Source organism: Rhinopithecus bieti, unplaced genomic scaffold, assembly GCF_001698545.2.
Source record: "Rhinopithecus bieti isolate Rb0 unplaced genomic scaffold, ASM169854v2 scaffold_8350, whole genome shotgun sequence".
In the NCBI taxonomy this organism is placed as follows: domain Eukaryota; kingdom Metazoa; phylum Chordata; class Mammalia; order Primates; family Cercopithecidae; genus Rhinopithecus; species Rhinopithecus bieti.
In genome coordinates this window covers 1,782,478-1,807,704 of record NW_016806031.1, presented here as the reverse complement: position 1 = coordinate 1,807,704, position 25,227 = coordinate 1,782,478, and the positions used below count along the sequence as shown (strand labels likewise).

At 38.3% G+C, this 25,227-nt stretch overlaps 1 protein-coding gene and 1 long non-coding RNA gene across 4 annotated transcripts; both read right to left on the bottom strand.

Annotated features, from left to right (window-relative positions):
- Nucleotides 1–1,005: 1,005 nt before the first annotated feature.
- On the bottom strand, nucleotides 1,006–25,220 carry LOC108531180 (uncharacterized). Of its 3 annotated transcripts, XR_001886080.1 has the most exons (6): nucleotides 25,129–25,220; nucleotides 17,041–17,130; nucleotides 5,992–6,085; nucleotides 4,584–4,735; nucleotides 2,503–2,586; nucleotides 1,006–1,241 (listed from the first exon to the last, which is right to left on the bottom strand). It is a non-coding gene; the product is annotated as an uncharacterized LOC108531180 (long non-coding RNA). The 3 variants fall into 3 exon arrangements; XR_001886081.1 differs by lacking the exon at nucleotides 4,584–4,735; XR_001886082.1 differs by lacking the exon at nucleotides 4,584–4,735 and having other exon boundaries at nucleotides 2,503–2,578.
- PCOTH (prostate and testis expressed opposite C1QTNF9B and MIPEP) lies at nucleotides 22,657–23,063 on the bottom strand. The gene has a single exon (XM_017874497.1). It carries the CDS (start codon nucleotides 23,052–23,054, stop codon nucleotides 22,752–22,754), a length of 303 nt encoding a protein of 100 aa, XP_017729986.1. The 5' UTR covers nucleotides 23,055–23,063; the 3' UTR covers nucleotides 22,657–22,751.
- Nucleotides 25,221–25,227: the final 7 nt, after the last annotated feature.

Below are 25,227 nucleotides of genomic sequence, written 5' to 3'. Positions count from 1 at the left end.
TTGACCCGGAGTTAGGAATTGTGGCCTGAATGAAATGCAAAGGGCGTAAGTGACAGAGTGTCACCGTGCACAGTGCTGGAAGACAGTTGAGAGCATTCCTGCAAGGTAGACAAAAGAAATGAGGTATCAAAGACTGAACAATATCAGGAGCCACCCATGGACGGAACATGGGTCTTCAGCATCTTAGGGAGGTAAGGATAAATCATCTGCCTAAGAGGGCAGCCTGGCACGGGGTGTTTGAGGAAGGATGGGGTGAAGATGGCATCCATTTGGAAGGAACAGTGGTGGAGGCAACCAAAGAAAGGTGCAAGAGTCCCAAGTGGGAGTGAAGAGTGCACCTGTGTAGGGGCAGAGACACAAGAGATTGGTTATACACAGGAGATGAAATGAATAAATACAGCAAGTCTTGGAATAATGTCATTTTGTTACAACGTTGAGAGAAAAAATATATATACTGGCGAAAGCCACTGTGTGTATGGAGTTTACACGTTTTCCCCATGTCTGCCTGGTACTCTGGTTTCTCCAGGTACTCTGGTTTCCTCCCACATCCCAAAGCTGGGCACATTAGGTTAACTGACATGTCTAAATGGTCCCAGTCTGAGTCAGTGTGGGTGTGTATGTGAGTGCACCGTGCAACCTGTCCAGAGTTGGTTCCCACCTGGGGCCCTGAGCCACTAGGTAGATTCCAGTCATCTGCCACCCTCAACTGGAATAAGTATGTTGGACAAGGAACAAATCAATGAATGCAAATTACTGTAAAATAAAAATTTGTAAAGTCCATGATAATCATACAGATGTTGCAATACACAACTACTTGGTACAAAAGTGCTCCATGAACCTGCCATATTTGTGATTGGTTTTAACTGCGTGGAGGTAGGAGGTGATTCTTACAAATTGCACTTTGCCAGCATTCATTTCTTGATTTAACCCACCACCACTACAATCGTCATCACTCACTAATTCACCAAAAACTGGATAAATGATATCTTTCTATTACTCTTCCTTTAATGTATGCAGAGCTAACAATTTATTTTAATGTTTAATATTACAAGTGTTTTTGGTCTGTTTTGACATGGTTGGTGATTTTTTTGGCCACAAATATGTCATAGGAACAGGTCTCTTGTTTACACCAATAAATAGCTTTAAAAAGGTCTCAAAAAGTCTAAGTGTCTCCTTTGTTCTGGCTCTACATAGTCTTCATTTCTGCCATCCGTATGGAACCGTCAGCCAGCACGCTGAACCTGAATTCAGGAAACAAAGTCATCATCAACTCCTTAAAGTCATGGTAGTAATTTAAGGCCAAAAGACCAGAGTCATCTAGTAATACTTAGCCAAGCAATTACAGTTCAAAAACAGTTACTTGACAGATGACATTCTAAATCTCCAGTTATTTGTCGTCGTTTTACTTTTGTGCCCAGGAAATGCTCTAAGTTGCTGCCCTTTATAAGAATTCAATCAGTTTTTTTCATTTTAGTAGACTTCTCCTTAAAATAAACTTTCCATTCTCCTCCTGAAGAAAATTAAAATTTTAGATATGGTCCATGTTATTAACTTTGCAGGAAAGAATCTTAAATATGTACCTGAATAAAGTGGTACGGTCATAATATGTGAAAATTCTACTGGTAAAATATTAGGCAATCATATTATTCTATCTGTATTACAACTAACATTTTTATTCATATGGAAACAAAGATTCTGGAAACTTTACTTGAGAAAAGAATATATATTAGAACCAGTTTACAAACTTGGTTTGTTTCATGGCCTCCTAGAATTAGAAACAAACAATATTTAGCTCTATAGTTGTATATAGCTCTTTTATGCTTTTCAGAAATTAGAAACAAGTTTTGAAACAGCTAACTAACTATAGTTATCTACTTAATTATGAAACTGTGGGGATACTTCAAATTATATTGCAAGTGTCTCCCATCTAGTGTTTTATTTAAATCTTTGGTGCAAAAGGTATTCCCTCACTGAATGCCCAGAAAAGAATCTGAAATTGTTTACTAAACATAATACTTTTTGGTGATAATGACAATATGATATACAATGCCTTTACAAATTTTTGACCAAGAGTTTTCCCAATATTTTGAGAGACAGTTTTCCATAATCTTTCTGTGATTATAACTTTATAGACAGGCCTTATTAAATTAATGACATGACAATAGCATTACAAGAAAGGTTTCATAAAAGTAATAACTCAATGCCATATAAAGGGAGAAGCCTTTATTGAAAGAATGTTATATTATCATTAATGAACACTATGCAAAATGTACATTTTTACATGACTTGTATGTAATACACATATAGGTGTATATATTTTATATGTATACATATGAAATATGTATATATACACATAAAATATGTGTGCATATATATAATTCATGTAGGTTTTTACAAATAAAAGTTGCATTCTTCTAAAAAAATTTTCAGTTATGAAAGTCATTTAGTCAGCTTCTAATTTGATGTAGAAGGCAACACAGTCTCAGAGAGATCATAGCTTACCTGTGGTCATGAAGCCCATTAGCTCCAAACCGGGAAAGGGTTTTAAATCTTTTTTTTTTTGAAACGGAGTCTCGCTCTGTTGCCCTTGCAAATAATTGAGATAGATAAACAAATTCGGTATTAATGCTATTTTTAACATCTTTTGTAGAAAATGGTTTCTAAATTTTAACAGTTTGCTTTCTAGAATCAGCAAAAGGTCTAAACATCTTGCTTTTAATGACCCTCTAAAAACCCACCTTTTCTATTATTTTAGATAGTATGTTCTCACCTCTCACAGTCTTATTTGATGCTTTCCTAGTGAAAATAATTAAATTCCTAGCAACCCCAAAAGTCACCTATCTTCTGTCACTCTAAGAAATTTGTAAGCAACAACTATATAAGAAATCTTTGAAGGCATTCTGCAGGAATTATAGAGAGATATCTTTGTATCTTGATAGAATTGTGCATTTTAATGTATTTTATTAAGTCTAACATGATTTGGAAAACTAATGCCCCACAAGGAAACCATTGTGGTTTACATTACCACAATGGTAACTGGAAGTAATACATTAAGTTTTATATAAACTATTTTTGAACTTATCTATAAATGCTAAAATAAACACCCCTTTTCTCAAAAAACTTAAAAGAAAATATTTCCTCAAAAACTTTCCTCTGCATGGCACCTCATTTGCCTATTTTTTTCTTTTTTTTTGAGATGGAGTCTTGCTCTGTCACCCAGGCTGGAATGTGGTGGCATGATCTCAGCTCACTGCAACCTCCGCTTCCTGGGTTCAAGTAATTTTCCTACCTCAGCTTCCCAAATAGCTGGGATTACAGGCATGTGCCACCACATCCAGCTAATTTTTGTATTTTAGTAGAGATGGGGTTTCAGCATGTTGGCCAGGCTGGTCTCGAACTCTTGACCTCAGGTGACCCAACTGCCTCGGCCTCCCCAAGTGCTGGGCCTTGCATTTACATATTTTTCATCATCATCTTGTAAAATGATACATTATCTGGTTTTTCTGGTAAGAACTAATGAGAACATTTTATATTTGCAACATGCTTAACAATTTACAGAAGCATTTAACATTTATTTTCTTTTTATATCCAGTAGTACAATTTTAGGACTCTGAAGCACTTAGACCCAAATGAGATCATCTCATTTTTTTTTTTCAGAAAAATAAAACTAAGCTAACAAAATAAAATATCAGCTAGCTATGATCTTATAATTTTGATATTAAAGCAATCATTTAATGTGTACTCTTTTAAGCTATTTAGTTAGGGATGTTGTTTAGGAAACCTTACATTTTCTCTTCTGTGATTTGTTAGCATATGAAGCCAGACAAGGAAACCAGGTTGAGGTCTCATTTAACACAGGCATGCACTACTTTTCTCTGCATTAAGGAGATGATGAAACGTCACCAAAACTATAAGCCAATGTGCATTGATTGAAATGGACGTTTTAATAACAATGACACATGAAGAAAATTACTGGCTATTTATTTTTGTTCAAAGAAATGTTTTATGGCTTTTGTAAATTTTTTTAGACAGCGTCTCTCTGTGTTGCTCAGGCTGGAGTGCAGTAGCTATTCACAGGTAGGGTTATGTCACACTACAGCCTTGCACTCTTGGGCTCAAGTGATCTTCTTGCCTCCCCAGCCTCCCAAGTAACTGGGCTACAGATGCACACGACTGCACCCAGTTTTTAGAATTTTCCTGCTGGGTGTAGTAGCCCACACCTGTAATCTGAGCACTTTGGAAGGCTGAGGCAGTGGATAACTCGAGCCCAGGAGTTCAGGACCAGCCTGGGCAACATAATGAAATGCTGTCTTTAAAAAAACACAAAAAATTAACTAGGCATGGTGGCACACACCTGTAGTCCCAGCTACTTGGCAGGCTGAGGTGGGAGGATCACCTGAGCCCAGGAAGTCCAGGCTGTAGTGAGCCATGATTACGCCACTGCACTCCAGGCTGGGTGACAGAGTAAGACCCTGTATCCAAAAATAAATGAATAAATGTCCCCCTAGTCAAAAAATGACCAAACATTAGACAAATATCTTAAACTGGGTCAAGCATAGTTGAACTATATTTCTTTTACTTACCAACTCTGCAATTGAGACAGCTTGTTGTTGTTAGATTCATCTTGAGATCCCCAGAAATTGATTCTTAATATGAGTGAAATCACGTGACTGGATTGGAAAGTTCCTGTTACATCTCCAGGGGAGATGGGGACCCTGTGTGACTTTATGGAATTCTGGGTAGAAATAATGCAATTGATTCTGTTTGGTTATAATTGCTATTTAAACACTCTTGATAACTTTGCCGTCTTCGTCATCAATCATTCAAGTGATAGCAAGATAGAAAGACATAAGGGAACTTATTTTTTAAATTCAAATCATTGTTCGATTTAAGTATTTAAAAACTGTTGTGCAATTGGCTAGCAATAGATATATTTTACAAAAATTGAAACTAAAATGCTGTAGGTGACAATCACAATTAAGGATGTACTGTTAGGTAAGGAAATGACAACATTTTAACTTAAAAAAATCTATTTGTGCTGTATGTTTAGTTAATTCTTAAAAGCATTTATTTTGGATTCCTTTAAATAATAGACATCTGTATGTGGTTAAGTGTTTGGATGTCAGTCATTCACTTATGATTGGGGTGGAAAACTGAAGCTGGCACCGGAAAACATCAAAAATGTTATGAACCAAAGTAAAATCAATTAGAAAGCCAAAGCATGTAAAAGTCTATCTTTAGTTACTAAGCAATAATATTCCATTTCTAAAATTTAACTTTAATGCAGCTTTTAAAGAAATTAAAATGTGTCAGTTACAATAAATGCCACATTTACTGAATAAAGTTAACAAATGTTTATCTCTTGAAAAGGAGAGCTCCAGGGACTGAAAAAAACTATAAAATTTCTATTTCCTTTCTTTATCAATACAAAATTTTATAACTTTTACTCACCATGCCTAAGTGAATTAAACAACTCAATATTTCCCCAAATTAAAAACAAGAATTATATCATAAATATGAAATGCAAAGGAAAAAGGTAATATAACTACTCTTGAATAAGTAGCTCTTCACGCCATTTTTTGAAGTCATTAGGCTTGAGGTAGGGATGACTAAGTTTTCCCTTGGAGTAACTTTTCTCTTAAGACCTAACCTATTATTAAGATTTCCAGGTCAGGTGTGGTGGCTCACACCTGTAATCCCAGCACTTTTGGGAAGCTGAGGTGGGTGGATTGCTTGAGCTCAGGAGTTCAAGACCAGTCTGGGCATCATGGTGAAACCTCGTCCCATGCAAAAACGCTGAGCAGGATGGCACACACCTGTCGTCCCCACTACTCAGGAGGCTGAAGTGGGAGAATCACTGGAGCCCAGGAAGTCAAGGCTGCAGTGAGCCGAGATTGAGCCACTGCACTCCAGCCTGGGGGACAGAGTGAGACCCTTTCTAAAAAAACAAAAATCCTTGAGTTTCCAACACAAGATGACTGTAGGACTAACCCAGTAGGATGAGTGCTGAATAAAGCTCTGGTCCACTCTTTCTATCTCCTCTAGCAGATGTCTGGTACTGGCCTCTGCTTGCCTCTCATGAGTTCTGTGAGATTGCAATAAAATTTTTTATTAAACAGGGTTTTGACACCAAAAATATGTCGGAGGTTGTCTACTGTATGCAATTGCAGTTTTAAAATTGTTCTAAAGAAGTGCACAACGTGCAGGTTTGTTACATATGTATACATGTGCGATGTTGGTGTGCTGCCTCCATTAACTCGTTATTTACAATAGGTATTTCTCTTAATACCATCCCTCCCCCGTCTCACCCCACGACAGGCCCCAGTGTGTGATGTTCCCCACCCTGTGTCCAAGTGTTCTCATTGTTCAGTTCCACCTATGAGTGAGAACATGCTGTGTTTGGTTTTCTTCCCTTGTGATAGTTTGCTCAGGAATTGATAGTTCCAGCTATCCATTCCCTACAAAGGACATGAATTCATCCTTTTTTATGGCGCATAGTATTCCATGGTTAACATTATATTAATAAAATTATAATATAATAATAATAATAAATAAAAGGAGTACATCTATTTCTAGGAGGATTTCTAACAGACAAGTAATTCCAACAAATTAGGGAGGAAAGAAAATGGCTGTTTTGATTACTTGCTGAAATCACAGTATTTTGGCTATACTGTGTTATACACAATGCTATAAAATTGATGTTATCTATTTATTTTTACTTTTTATAATGTGGCTCCTAGAACATTTAAAGTTATATATGTGGCTTCTGTTTGCCATTCAAATTATTTTTTTACTGGTCTAGACCTTGTTTTTTTCTTTTAACCACAATCCACCTAGGTGTTCCACTTGTATCTCCATCTCAGAAAATCTCGAACCAATTTTTGTTTTTCTCCAAACACAGTTTTTCCATATCTTATTTTATCATGACAGAAGCCAAAACCTTTGCTCCCACCCTACAAATGACTACTAAGTACGATTGATTTTGTCTCTACAGTTTCTTGATTCCAGTAGTTTCCCTCCAGACCTACTGTCCTGTCCTAGCTGAGGCGTTCACTCTTTCTTCCTGGATTATTGCACCATCCTCCTGTATGAAATCCTTGAATTCAATCTCACTCTCTCAAACCAGAGTAGCTCTTTTCTAAAGGAAATCTTATTTCCTCATCTTCCTGCTTGAAATATCTCAGTTCCTTCCCATCTAGCTTAGTGTGACACAATTGTGCCCCAATCTGGCTCTGGTCTACTTGCCCCATTTTACTTACTATCTCTCCATATCAGGTACCCTAAATTCTAGCCATACTGATGGCTTTCAGCGCTCTGAATGTGTCCCTCCATGCCTGAGTACTTCAGCCATGCTTTTCCCCAGTCAGTCATGGTAGGCTCTGCACCTTCCAAGGCAAATCTTAGGCCCCACCTCAAACACTTCAACGGCCACAACTCAGGGGCTCCTCCAGAAGTCATGCAGAGTACTCTCAGCTTCCCCATACTCCACACATCTCATGCATCTCTATTCAGTGCAACACCATGCTGAATTAGAATTGCCGATTTTAAGATGGTCACTGTTTCAGATGCATTTTGACACTCTGAAAAGTGACTGATACAGAGCAGGTCTTGACCGGATAAATCCCCCAATCTTTTCTCCCAGCCCTGTCACCTTGCCTACGTTTTTCTCTTGCCAGAGCCTTAACAGGTCACATTTGCTGCTTTCTGGAATGGCTCTGCTGATAAGATTCTTGAGGATGCTATTTAGAAATATTTGTATTTAAAGAGTATGTGGGATGATGAATATGTTAATTTACTTGACTACAATAACCATTTCACTATGTATAAATATGTCAGTATATCATGTTTTACTCCTTAAATACATACAATTAATAAACCAATTTTTAAATGCCAGAAATAATTGTGTTTAGGAAAGCAATTTAGAGATTTTAAAGATTAGCCCTCAAAGACGTTTTCAAGTATGTTCTTTCAGCACCCTTGTACAAGTCACTCATTACCTGGGAAGAATTAAGCATTTGACATTGAGGAATAATTCAGAGGAACAATTCTAGGGAAGAGTGAGAGAGCTGAGCTGGTGATCAAAAAGAACTAAAGCCAACTTCAAAGGCAATTAGCTCCTAGCATTGTAACCACAGCACAAGAGGCGGGGCCTGCTGGCACACATTCCCCTCAGGCTGAGCAAGGTGTTATTTTTAACTACTTTGTAAATTCCAATTCCCCTCATCCCTATGTGAATCATTTTCCATTTCACAAGGATGCGCTTTTGGAATGAAAAAATTGTACAGGATAGTTTGTCTCAAGGCGCCCTCTATTGATAATACCAGAGATCACAATCAAAGAAAGTTAATTTACACAGTGCCAGAATGTGCCAAGAGTGACAGTACTTGACTTTGTTTTAAAAAAATAAAGCTGTCTTTATTCACAAATTACAATATTGAATAACTAGGAAATCCAATCGACAACAAGAACAATACAAACTTCTGGAACTAATAAGTGAGTTTAGCAAGGTCTCAAAATACAAGATTAATATACAAAAGTCCATTCCTTTCCTATATGTCAATAAAGAGCAATCAGAATTTGAAATTATAAAAAATACAATTTACAATAGCATCAAAAAATAATGAGGTATTTACAGTTATACATGTAACAAAATACGTCCAGGATATGTATGTGAAAAACTGCAAAACACTGATGAAAGGAATCAAAGAATATTTAAATACATGGAGAGAGAGTACATGTCCGTATATTGGAAGATAATATTTTTTAATAATTTCAACTTGTATTTTAGATTCAGGGAGTCCATGTGCAGGTCTGTTACATGGCTATATTGCATGATGCTGAGGTTTGCACTGTGATTGATTCCATCACCCAGGTACTAAGCATAGCACCCAAGAGTTAGTTTTTCACACATTGCCCCCTTCTTTCCCTCTGCCATTTAGTAGTCCCCAGTGTTTATTGTTGCCACCTTTATGTCTATGAGTACCCAATGTTTAGCTGCCACTTATAAGTAAGAACATGTAGGATTTAGTTTTCTGTTAATTTTATGTTAATTCGCTTACGATAATGGCATCCAGTTGCATCTATGTTGCTGCAGAAAAACATGATTTCATTCTTTTTCATGGCCATGGTGTATATGTACCACATTTTCTTTATCCAGTTCACCGTTGATGGGCACCTAGGTTTATTCCATGTCTTTGCTATTGTGAAAAGTGCTGCCATGAACACAGGAGTGCATATGTCTTTTTGGAAGAATGGTTTATTTTCTTTTGTATATATACCCAGTAATGGAATTGCTGGGTTGAATGCCAGTTCTAAGTTTTTTGAGAAATCTTCAAACATCTTTCTATGGTGGCTGAACTAAATTATATTCCCACCAGCAGTGTATAAGTATTTCGTTTTCTCTACAGCCTTGCCAGCATCTGTCATTTTTTGACTTTTTAATAATAGCCATCCTGATGATATCTCACCATGGTTTTGATTTGCATTTCTCTGATGATTAGTGAGGTTGAGGATTTTTTCTCATATTTTTGTTGGCCACCCTATGTCTTTTTTGAGAAGTGTCTGTTTACATTTTTTGCCCACTTTTTAATGGGGTCATTTGTTTTGCTTGTTGAATTGTTTAGGATCCTTATAGATTCTGCATATTAGACCTTTTTCAGTGCATAGTTTGCAAATATTTTATCCCACTTTGTAGCTTGTCTGTTCACAGTGTTGATAGTGTATTTTGCTGTGCAGAAGCTCTTTAGTTTAATTAGGTTCCACTTGTCAATTTTTGTTTCTGTTTCAAGTGATTTTGAGGACTCCAAATTCTTTCTGAAGGCCAATATATAGAATGGTATTTTCTAGGTTTTCTCCTAGGAGTCTTACAGTTTGAAATCTTACATTTAAATCTTTAATCCATCTTAAGTTAATGTTTGTATATGGTATAAGGTAAGGGGGTCCAGTTTCATTCTTCCGCACGTGGCTAGCCAGTTATCCCAGCACCTTTTTTTGAATAGGGAGTCTTTTCCCCATTATTTTTTTTTTTTTGTTCTAATTTGCTGTAGATCAGATGGGTAGAGGTGTGCAGCTTTATTTCTGGGGTCTTTATTCTGTTCCACTGATCTATGTGTCTGTTTTCGTGCCAGTATCATGTTGTTTCGGTTACTGTAGCCTGATAGGATATAGTACAAAGCCAGGTTATGTGATGCCTTAAGCTTTGCTCTTTTTGCTTGGAACTTCTTTGGCTATATGGGCTCTTTCTTGGTTCCATATGAGGATTAGAATAGTTTTTTTTTTTTTCTATTTCTGTGAAAAATGGAATTGGTAGTTTGATAGGAATAGCACTGAACTTATAGATTGTTTTGGTCAATAGTGATTCTTCCAATCCATGAGCATGAATGTTTTTCCATTTATTGGTGTCATCTCTGATTTCTTTCAGCAGTGTTTTCTAGTTCTCTTAGTAGAGATATTAACTTCCTTAGTTAGATGTATGCCTAATTGTTTTTTAATGGACATTGTAAATGGGATTGCATTCTTGATTTGGCTCTGAGCTTGAATGTTACTGGTATATATAAATGCTACTAATTTTTGTACATTGATTTTGTATCCTGAAACTTTGCTGAAATTGAAATCATTGAACAGTTCCAGGAGCCTTTTAGCAGAGTCTTCGGGGTTCTCTAGGTATAGAATCATATCATCAGTGAAGAGAGTTTGACTCCCTCTTTTCCTATTTGGATGCCTTTAATTTCTTTCTCTTGCCTGATTGCTCCGGCTAGTACTTACAGTACTATGTTGAATAGGAGTGGTGAGAGAGGATATCCTTGTCTTACTCTCAAGGGGAATGCTTCCAGCTTTTGCCCATTCAGCATGGTGTTGGCTATAAATTTGTCATAGATAGCTCTATTTTGAGGCTTGTTTCTTTGATGTCTAGATTGTTGAGGGTTTTTATCATGAAAGGATGTTGGATTGTATCAAAAGCTTTGTCCACATCTATCGAGATAAGCATGTGGTTTATGGTTTTAATCCTGTCTATGTGGTGAATCACATTCATTAACATTTGTTGAACCAACCTTGCATCAGGAATAAAGTTTACTTGATCACGGTGAATTAACTTTTTGATTTGCTGTTGCATTCATGAGTATTTGTTTGAGGATTTTTGCATCTGTGTTCATCAGGTATATTGACCTGTAGTTGTTTTTTTTTTTTTGAGACAGAGTCTCGCTCTGTCGCCCAAGCTGGAGTACAGTGGCACGATCTCGGCTCACTGCAAGCTCCGCCTCCCGGGTTCATGCCATTCTCCTGCCTCAGCCTCCCGAGTAGCTGAGACTATAGGCGCCACCACCATGCCCGGCTACTTTTTTGTATTTTTAGTGGAGACAGAGTTTCACCGTGTTAGCCAGGATGGTCTCAATCTTCAGACCTCGTGATCTGTCCTCCTCAGCCTCCCAAAGTGCTGGGATTACAGGTGTGAGCCACCACACCTGGCCAGTTTTCTTTTATAGCTATGTCTTTGCAGGATTTTTGTAACAGAATGACACTGTCTTTGTAGAATGACTTAGGAAGGAGTCCCACCTCCTTGATTTTTTGGGATTAGGTTCAGCAGAATTGACACCAGCTCTTCTTGTGTACATCTGGTAGAATTCAGCTGTGAATCCCAGGAATTTACCCATTTCCTCTAGATTTTTTAGTTTGTTTGCATAGAGGTGTTCATAATAGTTGCTGAGAATCTTTTGTATTTCTGTAGGATTGGTTGTAATGTCATCTTTGTCATTTCTGATTGTGCTGATTTAGATCTTCTTTTTCTGTTTGTTCAGCTAGCTGATTGTCTATTGATTTTCTATCCTTTCAACGACCCAACTTTTGGTTTCATTAATTATTTGTGTGGATTTTTGGGTCTCCATTTGCATTCAGTTCTGCTCTTCTTTCTTTTCTTCTGCTAGCTTTGGGATTAGTTTGTTCTTATTTTCCTAGTTCCTCTAGGTGTGATGTTCAATTGTTAATTTGAGATCTTTCTAACTTTTTGATGTAGGTGTTTAGTGCTACAAATTTTCCTCTTAATACTGCTTTTCCTGCATCCCAGTGATTTTGGTATGTTGTGTCTTTGTTGTAATTTATTTCATGGATTTTTTTCATTTCTGCCTTAATTGTTTACCCAAAAGTCATTCAGGAGCAGGTTTTTTTCATTTTCATATAATCATGTAGTTTTGAGAGATTATCTTGGTACTAATTTCTATTTTTATTCCATTGTGGTCAGAAAGTATCAATGGTATGATTTGGATTTTTCTAATTTATTGAGACTTGCTTTATTACCAAACGTGGTTGATCTTGGAAAATGTTCTGTGTGTGGAAAAGAAAAATATATATTCTGGGGTTGATGAACAGAGTACTCTGTAGATGTCTGTTGGTTCAGTTGATCAGGTCTAGAATTTTGGTCTAGAATTTGTTAGTTTCCTGCCTTGATGATCTAATGCTGTCAGTGGGGTGTTGAAGTCCTCCACTATTGATTGTGTGGCTGTACAAGTCTTTTGTAGGTCTAGAACTTCTTGTTTTATGAATGTGGATGCTCCAGTGTTGGGTGCATATACATTTAGAATAGTTAAGTCTTCTTGTTAAATTAAACCCTTTATCACTATGTAATGCCCTTTTTTGTCTTTTCTTACTGCTGTTGTTTTAAAGTCTGTTTTATCTAAGAATCACAACCTCTGCTCTTTTTGGTGTTCTGTTTGCATAATAGCTCTTTCGCCAACCCTTTACTTCAAGCCCGTGGGTGTCATTATGTGTGAGACGGATCTCTTAAAGACAACAAACAGATGGGTCTTGATTTTTTTTTTTTATCCAATTTGCTACTCTGTGCCTTTTAAGTGGGGGCATTTGAACTGCTGACATTAAAGGTTAATATTGATATGTGAAGTTTTGATCTTATGGTAAAGTTGATAGCTGGTTGCTTTGTAGATTTTATTGCATGGCTACTTTATAGGGTCAGTGAGCTGTGTAACTTAAGCATGTTTTTGTGGTAGCAGGTATCATTCTTTCATTTCCACGTTTAGAAGTCCTTTAGGGACCTCTTGTAAGTCTGGTCTAATGGTAACAAATTCCCTTAACACTTGCTTGTCTGGAAAAGATTTTATTTCTCTCTCAGTTATGAAGCTTAGTTTGGTAGGATATTAAATTCTTGGTTGGAATTTCTTTTATTTAAGAACGCTGAAAATAGGCCCCCATCCCTCATGGCTTGCAAGGTTTCAGCTGAGAAGTCCACTATTAACCTGACAGGTTTACCTTTGCATGTGATCTAACCATTTTCTTTTCTTTTTTTTTTTTTTTGAGACGGAGTCTTGCTCTGTCGCCCAGGCTGGAGTGCAGTGGCCGGATCTCAGCTCACTGCAAGCTCCGCCTCCCGGGTTCACACCATTCTCCTGCCTCAGCCTCCCGAGTAGCTGGGACTACAGGCACCCGCCACCACACCCGGCTAATTTTGTATTTTAGTAGAGACAGGGTTTCACCATGTTAGTCAGGATGGTCTTGATCTCCTGACCTCGTGATCCGCCCGTCTCGGCCTCCCAAAGTGCTGGGATTACAGGCGTGAGCCACTGCGCCCGGCCACCATTTTCTTTAACACAGCATTTAAAGTGTTTTTCTTTAGCATTGACCATGGACAGTCCAGTGACTATATGCCTTGATGATATTTGTTTTGTATAGTATCTCATGGGTGTTCTCTGGATTTCTTATATTTGGATGACTACCTCTATCAAAATTAGGAAACTTTTCTTGAATTATTTCATCAAATATGTATTCCAAGTTGTTTACTTTTCTCTTTCTCTCTCAGTAACACTAATAATTCACAGATGTGGTCACATTACATAATCCCAAATTTCTCAAGGACCTTGTTCACTTTTTAATATTCTTTTTGCTCTATTTTTTATCTGACTAGGTTAGTTCAAAAGACCTTCAGGCTCTGAAATTCTTTCTTCTGCTTAGTCCAGTCTATTGATAAAGCTTTCAGCTGTATTTTGAAATTCTTTACATGAGTTTTTCAAATCCAGAAGCTCTGACTGATTTCTTTTTAAGTTGCTTATCTCCTTTCATTTCCTTTTAGAAGTTTCTTTGTGTTGATTTTATTCCTTGTCTTGGATTGCCTTGCAATCCATGCTTTGAATTCTGTATCTGTCATTTCTGAGTTTCCTTTTTGGTTAGAGAACACTGGAAATCTCGTGTGATCCTTTGGTAGTGTCACACTACATTCAGATTTTTCATGCCGGAAATCTTTTTTTTTTTTTGAGGCAGAGTTTTGCTCTTGTTGCCCAGGCTGGAGTGCAATGGTGCGATCTCAGCTCACCACAACCTCTGCCTCCCAGGTTCAAGCAATTCTGCTGCCTCAGCCTCCCAAGCAGCTGGGATTACAGGCATACACCACTACGCCCAGCTATTTTTTGTATTTTTAGTAGAGACAGGGTTTCTCCATTTTAGTGAGGCTGGTCTCAAACTCCTGACCTCAAGTGATCTGCCTGCCACAGCCTCCCAAAGTGCTGGGATTACAGGCGTGAGCCACCATGCCCAGCCTCATGCCAGAATTCTTATGTTGGTCCCATCTCATCTGGAAATGCTGATACTTCTAATTTTTTAAATTATTTTTGTGAGGGTAGAATTTTTTTTTCTTTCTTTCTTTCCCTATAAAATTATTGCTTTTTTTTTCTTTCCCATCTCCCACCCTAGGGAGTGTGACTGTAGAGAATGTTAGGTAGAGTCTTTTGGCTTTGCTTCTATAACCCTGTGTACTCTGTCAGCACGTTTTATATTGAACTGTGCAGTTCCACTATAAGCCAATAGATGACACTTAAGAGCCAGCTGCAGCCAATGGAGTCAGGCGTATACTTTATCCTTGTTTACTGGCAGAAGCCACTGTTGCCTCAGGCAAGGAGTTGATCTGTGGAGTGCACAGTGATCTGAGCTCCCTGTTTAGCCCTCAAGGGCTCTCTCTTCTTCCCGATCTAGATTCTTCACCTCTAAACTGTATCTATCAAATTTATTTTTTCTTTTTTCTTTTTTTTTTTTGAGACGGAGTCTCGCTCTGCTGCCCAGGCTGGAGTGCAGTGGTGCGATCTCGGCTCACTGCAAGCTCTGCCTCCCGGGTTCACGCCATTCTCCTGCCTCAGCCTCCCGAGTAGCTGGGACTACAGGCGCCGCCACCTCGCCCGGCTAGTTTTTTGTATTTTAGTAGAGACGGGGTTTCACCGTGTTAGCCAGGATGGTCTCGATCTCCTAACCTCGTGATCCACCCGTCTCGGCCTCCCAAAGTGCTGGGATTACAGGCTTGAGCCACCGCGCCCGGCCTCTATCAAATTTCTTAATCGAGGTAACCTCTAGCTTAGCAATTCATGAAATAAGAACTTTCTGCAGAAAATAGAGGCTATTGACTGAGTTGGTTGAAAGTTGTCTCTTATTAAATTTTTAATTCATAGGGTAGATTTTAAAGTCACTAATAATTCTATGCAATATTCCTAATTTATTCTACGAAAATGTACAGAAAAACCTTCACTATTTTGCATAGGCTTAATAGGTTGTGAGTGTTCTTACAAATGTTGTAGTTTCCCTGATAGGTTTAATCTGAATAATAGAATTGCATAAATCTTCCTGTGTGACTTAAAGAAACTCGTTTGTAGGAGCATCTACCTCATTGCTCCAATTTAGTATTCACGACGCAATTTTTTGATCTTCATTTCTACAAAGGAAAGCATGAATGTCAGGAGAATTCTGTTTTGCTTGGTTATCATTTATATAGTTTTCACTCTACAGCAATAAATTGATATCCTAGAGTATTTATCCATCTTTTCTGAGATTGTACTGTTAAGGCTTTGAAAGGCTGATGAACACAGGTGCATGGAAAAAGAAAATTACTTTCTGAACATTATGCTAGGACTATGCTACTCCCTAAGGCCCTCCTGGAGCAGCCATTTCTACTTTTTCACTGGCATCTCTTTTCTTTTTTTTTTTAACATCCAACAAGAAAACACATTCTTTAGGGGAAAAAAATGCTTGTATAATGAAGTAGTATCCATTAGCAGCATTATTTCTAAGAGCCAAAAGATGGAAATAACCCAACTTTCCCTCAATGCATGAATACATTTTAAAAATGTGGTATATATAAAATATTGGTTTTAGACTATCATAATCTTTTATTCAAATCTGATTTTTATCAAAATCATTAATTTTATGAATTCAGTCAACTTATTCTATGAAGTCAAGAAGATTGCACTAGTGGCAAGTGGTATCTTTTTATCAGTGAGACTTTTCACATTGTCTAAAATATTCTTATATACTGATAGACCCCAACTTACTATGGTTCAACTTGCAATTTTTTGACTTCACCATGGTGTGATACCATTGCAATTTCAACACACTCCGAATTTTGAATTTTCCCAGGCTGGCAATAAGCAGTACATGAGATATATAATACTTTATTATAAGATAGACTTTATGTTAGACAACGGTGCCCACCAGTAGGCTAATGTAAGTGATCTGATAATGTTTAAGGTAGGCTAGGCTATGATGTTTGGTAGGTTAGGTGTATTAAATGCATTTTCATCTTACAATGTTTTCAACTTACAATGGGTTTATTGGGATGTAACCCCATCATAAGTTGAGGAGCTTCTGTACTATGGGTTGAAAATCTCTACTCTAAAAACCTGAAGTTCCAAAATCTGACACTGTTTGAATGCAGACATAATGCCCCCAGTGGAAAATTCCACATCTGACCTCATGTGACAGATCAATAGCAAAAACAGTCAAAACTTTGCTTCATGCACAAAATTACTTTATAAAATCCTGTATAAAATTCAGGCTATGTGTATAAGGTATATATGAAACGTAAGTGAATTTTGTGTTTAGACTTGGGTCTCATTCCTAAGATCTTTCATTAAGTATATGCAAATATACTAAAATCAAAAGAATACAAAATTTGAAACATTTCCGGTCTCAGGCATTCTGGATAAGGGATATTCAATCTGTCTTACTGGAAAAATACAATTTCTATTCAGTGTGACAGAAACTTAAAAATGGACTTACCAAACTTGGACTTAATAGATTCTTCTCAAACTGCTCATTTTCCCACTTGATTTTGACGGGAATTTTACTTTGAAATTTTTTATGTCGAGCCTGAAAAGTAGATTTTAAAATAATTATCCTCACAGATACATTTCTAAAATATCACATACTTTCTAAACATCTATGATTATGTAAATTCTTAAAGATTTGAAAAGTCGATGATTGGGAGGCTATATCATTTTCTACCTATATTTTGTGGATAATGGGGAAAATTTAGGAATAACGTACAAAAATTATGCATTTCAAAATAGCTTAAAGGTGAACTTTATCCTTGGCTTCACACAGATGTGCTTATTATCCTAACTCATACAATTCTCATTCTACTTTTTTTTTTTTGGCTTTATAAATACTCAAGTTGCTTTAACTTATGCTTTTTGCATGTAGTCTTGAGTCTTAGCACTTCCTGTAACATCTGTGATTTGATCCTTCGCTTCTTGCAACTAAAACAAATAATCATAATAATAAACTATATTCATAATCTAGTACTACTCTGCCCATCACCTGGGCAGAGTAGTACTAAATTTTATTGAAACACAGCCACACCTCTTCAATCTGCATATTTTTTATGGTTACTTTTGTACTGTAACTACGGAGTAGAGGTGTTGCAACAGAGATCCTGTTGCTCACAAAGCCTCACATAATACTATCTGATCCTTTACAGAAAACTGTACCAATCCTGGTCTAGGACTAAAACACAACATTATTCTATTTTTCTGTGTTTAAATTATATTTGATTAAATACTCAAACTTACAAAACTTGTAAAATGGGAAAAGATAGGAAATTAACACATGATAAAGCTTTATATTTTTGAATTCCAAGCAACCACCACATCAACTTACTTAATTTTATTTATTTGTGTGTACACATCTAGTTTTATTGTAATAATTTGTATACTTTTCACATTTAAAACTAGCATCTTTCCAGTAACACAAAAGAAAATCTAAAATAAACAAAACCAAACTACAATAGACAACGTCAATTCCAGATGAGATCCTGATTCTCCTATTTAGCAACAGAGCTCAAGCCATCATTAGGAGACCATTTATTTTAGAAGTGTCATCTTCAACTGCAAGGATGTCCATTAAACATCACAAACAGGGCATAGGAGAAGCCATGTTGTAAAATTGCCCATTTAGCCTACCCAAACATCTCAAACCCACCCTGTGCTGACCTTCTGTAACTCCCATTTTGTAGAGGTTTTTTTTTCTGTTTTTAAACAAGAGAAATTAGATAGACACATGTTGGTGAGTGCTAACTGTTCTTATTCACGGACAGACAGGATATAGTGTCAGCCCAATATACAGAGAAAGGAGGGGAAATAAATAATGTTATGCACTACTTTTTGGGAGCCTAGGCACCCTCTAGCTTTTAGCAGAGTGAAGAGTGAAAAAAGAAGATTGTTTTATTTTGTTTTCTTTTCCCCCACACAGCTTCATGCTGTTGATTCCATACAGTGTTTGTTGAGGTACAGGGAGGAACAAAAGTAAATATGAAACAGAAAGGAGTGGAGACTATTTTTCCATAGTATTCTGCTCAAGTTATTTCCTCCCACAATGAGTTGAGAACCATGGTGCAGATATGAGAGACCTCAAAAAAAAGGCCAACTGAGCACAAGAGGGAAAAAAAAGACTGCAACTTTCTCCTAGAGACTGGGGATAATTTTTAAAGTTGGAATCCATCAGTGGTCTGTGAGTCATTTTGTCCTTCTTCCCCTTTCTCCTCCTCCTCATCTCCTTCACCTTCATCTTCACCTTCCTTTAATCAATATGTTTCAAACTTTCTTTCTTTCTCTCTCTTTCCTTCTCCCCCTCCCTCCTCCTCCTCTTCCTCCTCCTCCTTCTTCTTCCTCCTCCTCCTCCTCCTTTTTCTCCCTGTTCTCCTTCTTCCTGTTGGCCTTCTTCTTCTTTCACTTTATTATTATTTATATCAGGAGCCAAGGAGCACTGCACCCTCACACCATGCTCCAGCTCACTGCTTGCTCCCCCTGCAAACTGTTTTCTCCTCCACCTTCGCCTCACACGAAGAGGACTCGACTGTAATTGTAAATATGTACAGTTGTAAATGACCCCGGCTTTGCCAGCGATTATGGAAATTAACATGATGCTTTAGGTGGCAACCAGATGTTTCATGGAATAGTTTGAGAGGAAGTAGCTTCATGAATATGCCAGAACACCTCGGTCTGAGTCTCAGCTCCAGCAGTTACTAGCTGTATGACTGTGAGCAAATTACCTTTCTGTGTCTTTTAGAAAATATATATATGTTAGCCGGGCGCGGTGGCTCAAGCCTGTAATCCCAGCACTTTGGGAGCGAGCGGGCGGATCAACAAGGTCAGAGATCCGGACCATCCTGAGTTAATCACAGTGAAACCCGTCTCCTACTAAAAAATACAAAAAACTAGCGGGCGAGGTGGCGGAGCCTACAGTCCCGCTTACTCGGGAGGCTGAGCAGGGAATGGCGTAAACCCGGGAGCGGAGCCTTGCAGTGAGCTGAGAATCCGGCCACTGCAACTCCAGCCTGGGCGAACAGAGCAGACTCCGTCTCAAAAAAAAAAAAAAAATAGTATATATTAATATTATGTAATATAATAATACAATATAAGTATGTAAATATAAAATTATATATTAAAATTTATATTAAAATATATAAAATGAAGAAAATAGTATCTACTACACTGGGATGCTGGAAAGATTAAATTTGTGGGGTATCTGTAAGGTACTCAGAAGAACATGTGGCACATACTGAGCTATCTATACATATGTATGTGTATAATATTTGCTATTGGCATCATTATTTGTATTATATTTTACGTTCTGGTGACATGGTGAATGAAAGTGGTCTATACCTGCATTGAATCATTCTTTATGCCACTAAAAACGACAGCAAATGGGATGAGGCCCAGTACATCTTCAGTACTTCATAGAACTTTCACCAGTTCCGTTAGCCAACAGTGCTTTTTTCCACTTATAATAATTTATAGATTACTTTTCTCTCTGTACTACTCAGTGGGCAATGATCGCGTACTACAATGCAAATAGCACCTCCTGGGTTGAGTAGTACATAACTCACATGACAATCAGAGGCAGGCTAAAGCCACTGACCTGAAAGTATCAGACTCTATTGCTAAATGAAAGTTTGCAAATCAATTCATTGGCAGCAACTGTCTATGTTGGGCTGCTTCAACAAGCACACTGATGAGCAGATGCAGATTATGTTATGCAGCATCTCAGAAAAGCTGCAGCCAGAGCTTTTCAGATGGTAAAGTGGTATCAATCTACAATCTCAGTTCTGGCTGCACAATGAAAGAAGGCAAATTTAGGTTTGTTTTCATAGTGAAAAAACAGCATTTGATTGAACAATTTTTCTCTATAAGACTTAAGTGGTCTTAATTTTGTGTTTAATTGCTTAAAATACACAAAATAAAAGTTTTACTATGTCAATGTCTCAAAAAAAAGAAAATATTGGTGTGGTATAAATATTTAATTGTATTCTAACAACTGTTAAGCTAAACTATTCTTGATTTATACAAAAATAAGTGACATGCATTTCACATATTATTCTCCTTTTAAGCAAATTTAAGGTAAGATAAAATTCTCTCTCATAAAAAAACTAAAAGCAATGTAGAATTAAGGGTGCAATTGTTTTGCACAGACTGAAAAATAAGTGTTGAAGCATAAGGTCAGACTCAGAACAGTCAGAGCAAGAAATATTGTGTGGCACGTCTGAATGAATGAGGCTAAATGAGCAGAAACTGAAAAAGCAGGAAAGACAGCATGAGTAGGGAAGAGAGATGGTGAAATCAGCCCAGTTAGCCCTGAGGACAAAGTCCAATGGTAGGGAGGTAAAAACATATCTCCTACATACAATAACCTGGAAATGAATGTTCATAGCAGCATTTTTCTTAATAGCCAAAAAGTGAAAACAATCTAAACATCCATCAAGTGATGAACGAATAACTGGTATAGCCATACAATAGAATATTATTCAAGAATTAAAAAAATGAAGTACTGATATGTGCCACAATACAAATGAACTCTGAAAACATTATGCTAAGAGAAAGAAGCCAGTCGTCAAGGAATGACGCTATTTATATGAAATGTCCAGAACAGGCAAATCTATGGAGACAAAAAGTAAGGACGCAGAGTTTCTTTTCAGGGTGATGAAAACGCACTAGAATTGATTGTGGTGAAGTTTACACAACTCCGTGTGTATGCTAAGATATACTTAGTTGTAATACTTTAAATGGGTGAACAGTATATGTGATTTACATCTCACTAAAGTTGTTTTTAAAAATCTAATTGCAAGATTAAGAGAATTTTCTTTACTTCTTTTTTTCTCTTTTCTTTCTTTTTTTGAGACAGGATCTCACTCTGTCACTCAGGCTAGAATAAAGTGGCACAATTGTGGCTCACTGCAGCCTCAACCCCTTGGGCTCAAGTCATCCTCCCACCTCAGCCTCTCAAGTTGCTGGGACTATAGGCTCCCACTTCTACTCCTAGCCTCAGATAAGTTTCTTAATTCTCTATTTTGAATGTATACACAATACACAATCTAATATTAATATGCTTTTATAATATGTTTTAAATTTTTTTAAATAAAGGAAATGCCCAACTTTTCAAAGAGTTTGTAAATTAATCTAAAACATTTGTACTTTGAAGAACAATATCATGGCCTTTCTGTAATGGTTAACCTGAAATCCATGAAATAGTCACAGATTCTATATCTATTCACAAAAGTGAAGATAAAATAAGGTAATTTTGGAACATTCCATGAAACATTCTCCTCTGGTTTAATCTGGCTTGCCTCATGATGGCAATAGAGAAGTCACTAAAACATACTGTTTAACAGGAAAAAAAGTCTCTCAACTTTTGTGAGGAATGATACATAATTCTCCACTTTTTTAAGGGTATTTTAAGAAAAAAAAATGTATGTAATTGGAGTAATTGACTTTATTTATTTATTTTTGAGACAGGGTCTCACTCTGTTTCCCAGGCTGCAGTGCAGTGGTTTGATTACAGCTCACTGCAGCCTCAACCTCCTGGACTCAAGTGATCCTCCCACCTCAGCCTCCCGAGTAGCTGGGACTACAGTTGTGCGCCACCGCGCCTGGCTAATTTTTGTATTTTTTGCAGACATGAGGTTTTGCCATGTTGCCTAGGCTGATCTTGAATTCCTGGACTCAAGCAGTCTGCCCACCTTGGCCTCCCAAAGTGCTAGGATTACAGGGATGAGCCACTGAGCTGGGCTGGAGTAACTGAATTTTATTTTCTTATTTTTATGATTTTTTTTTTAAGAGTTAGGGTATTGCTATGTTGGCTGGGTTGGTCTTGAACTCTTGGCCTCAGGCAGTCCTCCTGCCGCAGCCTCTGCAGGTGCTAGGAGACCACGGCACCCAGATGGAGTAATTGAATTTTAACCTCTGGGTGTATACTGAACCTGTGCATTACTTTGTTTCATTTGTGAGCTCGATTATAGAAAAACCAAAGCTGTTCTCAAGGGAATCTTTCACAAACCATCTCTTTTGTTTGCTCTTTCTCTATTTAGGAGCAGATGGAAAGGTTGAAGCAAAAGGCATCAAAGGTGATCAAGGTTCAAGAGGATCCCCAGGAAAACATGGCCCCAAGGGGCTTGCAGGGCCCATGGGAGAGAAAGGCCTCCGAGGAGAGACTGGGCCTCAGGGGCAGAAGGGGAATAAGGGTGACATGGGTCCCACTGGTCCTGAGGGGCCAAGGGGTGACATTGGGCCTTTGGGCCCAACTGGTTTACCAGGTTCCATGGGCCCTATTGGAAAGCCTGGTCCCAAGGGAGAAGCTGGACCCATGGGGCCCCAGGGTGAGCCAGGAGTCCGGGGAATAAGAGGCTGGAAAGGAGATCGAGGGGAGAAGGGGAAAATCGGTGAGACGCCCGTCTTGCCAAAAAGTACTTTCACTGTGGGGCTCACGATGCTGAGCAAGTTTCCTTCTTCAGATGTGCCCATTAAATTTGATAAGATCCTGTATAACGAATTCAACCATTATGATATAGCAACGGGGAAATTCACGTGCCACATTGCTGGGGTCTATTACTTCACCTACCACATCACTGTTTTCTCCAGGAATGTTCAGGTGTCTTTGGTCAAAAATGGAGTAAAAATACTGCACACCAAAGACGCTTACATGAGCTCTGAGGACCAGGCCTCTGGTGGCATTGTCCTGCCGCTGAAGCTCGGGGATGAGGTGTGGCTGCAGGTGACAGGAGGAGAGAGGTTCAATGGCTTGTTTGCTGATGAGGACGATGACACAACTTTCACAGGGTTCCTTCTGTTCAGCAGCCCGTGACAGAGGAGAGTTTATAAATCAGCCACACCATTCATCAGAATCAGCTTGGTGATGAACTTTTTCAGACGGTTTTACTTTACGAATTCCTCCAATTATTACAATAATCATAAAAAGGTGAAACCGGAAAAGTTATTCCCAAAACTGATTCTGTGTAACTTACTATCTTTCCAGGAGTAAATATTGAAAATAGCTGCATGGTTTATTCTAATTTATTTCACATTTCTTATTCCTATTATCTGAAGAATCCTCTGCCTGTGTGTTTCTTGCGGGAAGAGTGTTTTGATATCGTTTTAGTGCTCTGAGGAGTCATGTGAAGATGTATCCCTCATCTGTGTTTCTGAGGACATTAAGGGGAAAGTAAAGGGAAATGTTTATTCCATTTAGTACTAGTAACAGCTTTAAGTTGGTGATGCTGTCACACTCCAGAAAGCTGTAGACACTGCTCATTTTGTCTTTTTTTAACAAATTATTTTTAAGTTCTGGGATACATATACAGAACGTGCAGGTTTGTTACATAGTAAACATGTGCTGTGGTGGTTTGCTGCGTCTATCAACCCCTCACCTAGGTATTAAGCCCTGCCTGCATTAGCATTTGTCCTGGTGCGCTCCCTCCCACTTTGCTCATTTTCTAACCTAGGTTTTAATCACCATTCCATCCAACAAATCATTGTTTGATCATTATTCGCCAGATGTGAATCTCTATTTGTTTTCTAGGATTGCCCAAATAAAGTACGCAAAGTGGGAGTCTTTAAACAACAGAAATGGACTTTCTCTGTTCTGTAGGCTGGAAGTTTGAGATCACCATAGCAGCAGGGCCATGCTCCCTCCAAAGGGGCTACAGGAGGATCCGGCCTTGCTGCTTCCAGCTTCTGGCAGCTGGTGGCAGCATCACTCCAGTCCCCGCCTCCATCTTCAGGTGGCTGTCCTCCTTGTGTATCAGCCAAATTTTCCTCTTCTTACAAGGACAGCTTCCCTCATCTAGTATGACCCATCTTAATCATCTCTGCAAACTCCCTATGTTCAAATAAGGTCACATGTACAGGTACCGAGGGTTAGGACTTCAGCGTCTCTTCTGGGAGACACAGTTCAACCCAATCTGCCCTCTGAGTCCCAAAGTTGATTTCCTTCCCATGTGCGAAATACATTTTCGCCCCATCTCAACATTTCCAAAAGTCTTAACACTTTCCGCACCAGCTCCTCTCACCATCTACGTCATTAAATAAGCTACAGAGGAGACCTACTGGCTGATTCATCCTGTGGCAAAATTTCTCTCCATGTGTGATCGTGCGAAACCAGAAAAGTTAATCCACTTTTAAAAGACAGTGGGGCGGGGCGGGGCGGGGCCGGCATAGGGTAGACAGTCCATTCCAAAGGAGAGAAAGGGAAAGGAAAAAAGGGATCACGGGTCCCAGACAATTCTGAAAGCCTGCAGGGAAAATCCCATTAGGCTGCTTTCACTGTTTCCCATCTAAAGTTTTTAAATGAGCTATGCAAGAGTAAAAAGTTACTGGACAGAGACACCAAACAGAGACGTGCAGGATGAATTTACCAAGAGAGTTGGTTAAAAGGGAAACTTCTCCTTCAGGCCTATGGCGGGCATTTCTTGTTTACTCAAGTACCTACCATCTCTCAAAAAATATCTGATGTCCACCAGAATTCTAATATGTCATGATTTTGCCCGCGCCCAGCCCCCTAGTCACTTGGGAGGGAAGCACAACCCTAGCCTTTCCTTACTCTGGACACAGGGGGCGGTAAACCGCGACGGCGGCTGAGACGGCAGGGGAGCGACGCTCTTGCTCTCTGGACGTCAACGTGCCCACGTCCTGAGGTCGC